This window comes from Hippopotamus amphibius, chromosome 3 (assembly GCF_030028045.1).
Source record: "Hippopotamus amphibius kiboko isolate mHipAmp2 chromosome 3, mHipAmp2.hap2, whole genome shotgun sequence".
Lineage (NCBI taxonomy): Eukaryota > Metazoa > Chordata > Mammalia > Artiodactyla > Hippopotamidae > Hippopotamus > Hippopotamus amphibius.
Window position 1 is genome coordinate 176694977 of NC_080188.1, and position 1664 is coordinate 176696640.

Below are 1664 nucleotides of genomic sequence, written 5' to 3' on the forward strand. Positions count from 1 at the left end.
AAGCAATGGACAAAGGATTAATCTCCAAAATATACAAGCAGCTCATGCAACTCAATATCAAAGAAACAAATAACCCAATTCAAAAATGGGCACCCGCGTCTCGGGTTTCCGCCGGGTCAGCTGACCACCCAGTGTGGAACTAAGCACCAGCCGAGCTCCCCACCGCCGCTGCAGCGCTCCTGCTCCGTGCTCCGCACTCTGCCCCGCGCGCCTGCCTTGTCGCCATGGCCGGGCTTATGGTCAATGGAACTCAAGTGTCCTACATAGGCCAGGACTGCAGAGAGATTCCAGAGCACCTCGGCAGGGACTGTGGACATTTTGCAAAGAGGCTGGATCTGAGCTTTAACCTTCTGAGGTCACTGGAAGGACTGAGCATGTTCAGGAGGCTGGAGGAACTCATCTTGGACAACAGTCTTCTCGGGGATGACCTCATGTTGCCAAGGTTACCCAGGCTCCACACCTTAACCCTCAAAAAGAACCAAATCACTGACTTGGAGTATCTGCTCAATCACCTGTTAGAAGTGACACCAGCTCTGGAGTACCTCAGCCTGCTGGGGAATGTGGCGTGTCCCAATGAATTGGTTAGCCTAGAAAAGGACGAGGAAGACTACAAGAGATACAGATGCTTTGTTCTGCACAGACTGCCCAATTTGAAGTTTCTGGATGTTTGGAAAGTAACCAAACAAGAACGAGAGGAGGCTTTGGTCAGAGGCACATTCATGAAAGTGGTGAAGCCCAAGGCCTGCAGTGACAGCTTTGCTGCCTCTCCGAAGAGCCACTACACACCCCTGCCTTCTGCTTCCAGGGAACTCACTAGTCACCGAGGTGTCCTGGGGAAGTGTTGCTATGTTTACTATGGGAAAAACTCAGAGGGCAACAGGTTTATCCGCGGTGACCAGCTCTGAAGAAACCAGCATCCTACGGTTAGTTCCCTAGTGCTTTGTGGGGCTGAAGATGCTGATGATAGGATCTGACTGTCTCTGGGTGCAGCCAGTAGATGAGGACTCAACTCATAGGAGGAGTGGATAACATCTAAGTTCAACTGGATGGCCTGAATTAACATGTAGAATATTCTGGAAATAATTTATGTTTTGTCACATCAATTGCTTTAAGTCAACTTTTCCTTCTCCATATTGGAATAGGAATGAAGTTGAAGTGCACTTGGGGGTAATCTCCTTTAGATATTAACCTTCCAATTTGAATATTTTTAATGGGAGGTGCAAAGGTGCATTAGGATGGGCTTCACCAAAATATTCAGACTATTCAAGTTATGGAGCCTTGAAATGGTAAGAATTAATATACACTATCCATTTACAAAGGTTACATTTATTAAATAATAGTTTAAATAATAATAGTTAAGTGGTTTAGAAAAGATTACATTTGGAAAAATGTCTATTCAGTTCTTTTGCCCATTTTTTAAGCAGTTTGGTTTTTTGTTTGTTTGTTTTTGATATTGAGTTGTATGAGCTATTTATATATGTTGGATACCAATCCCTTATTGGTTGTATCATTTGCAAATATTTCCTCCCATTCAGTAGGTTGTCCTTTTGTTTTGTCAGTGGTTTCCTTTGCTGTTCAAAAGCTTTCAAGTTTCATTGGGTCCCATTTGTTTATTTTTCCTTTCATTTCCTTTACTTTAGGAGACAGATCCACAAAAATATTGC

General features: G+C 43.9%; 1 protein-coding gene across 1 annotated transcript; it reads left to right on the forward strand.

The window, feature by feature from the left end:
- The first annotated feature begins 224 nt into the window (after positions 1 to 224).
- On the forward strand, positions 225 to 905 carry LOC130847921 (leucine-rich melanocyte differentiation-associated protein-like). The gene has a single exon (XM_057725650.1). The coding sequence runs from the start codon at positions 225 to 227 to the stop codon at positions 903 to 905; it is 681 nt and encodes a 226-aa protein (XP_057581633.1).
- The last annotated feature ends 759 nt before the right edge of the window (positions 906 to 1664 follow it).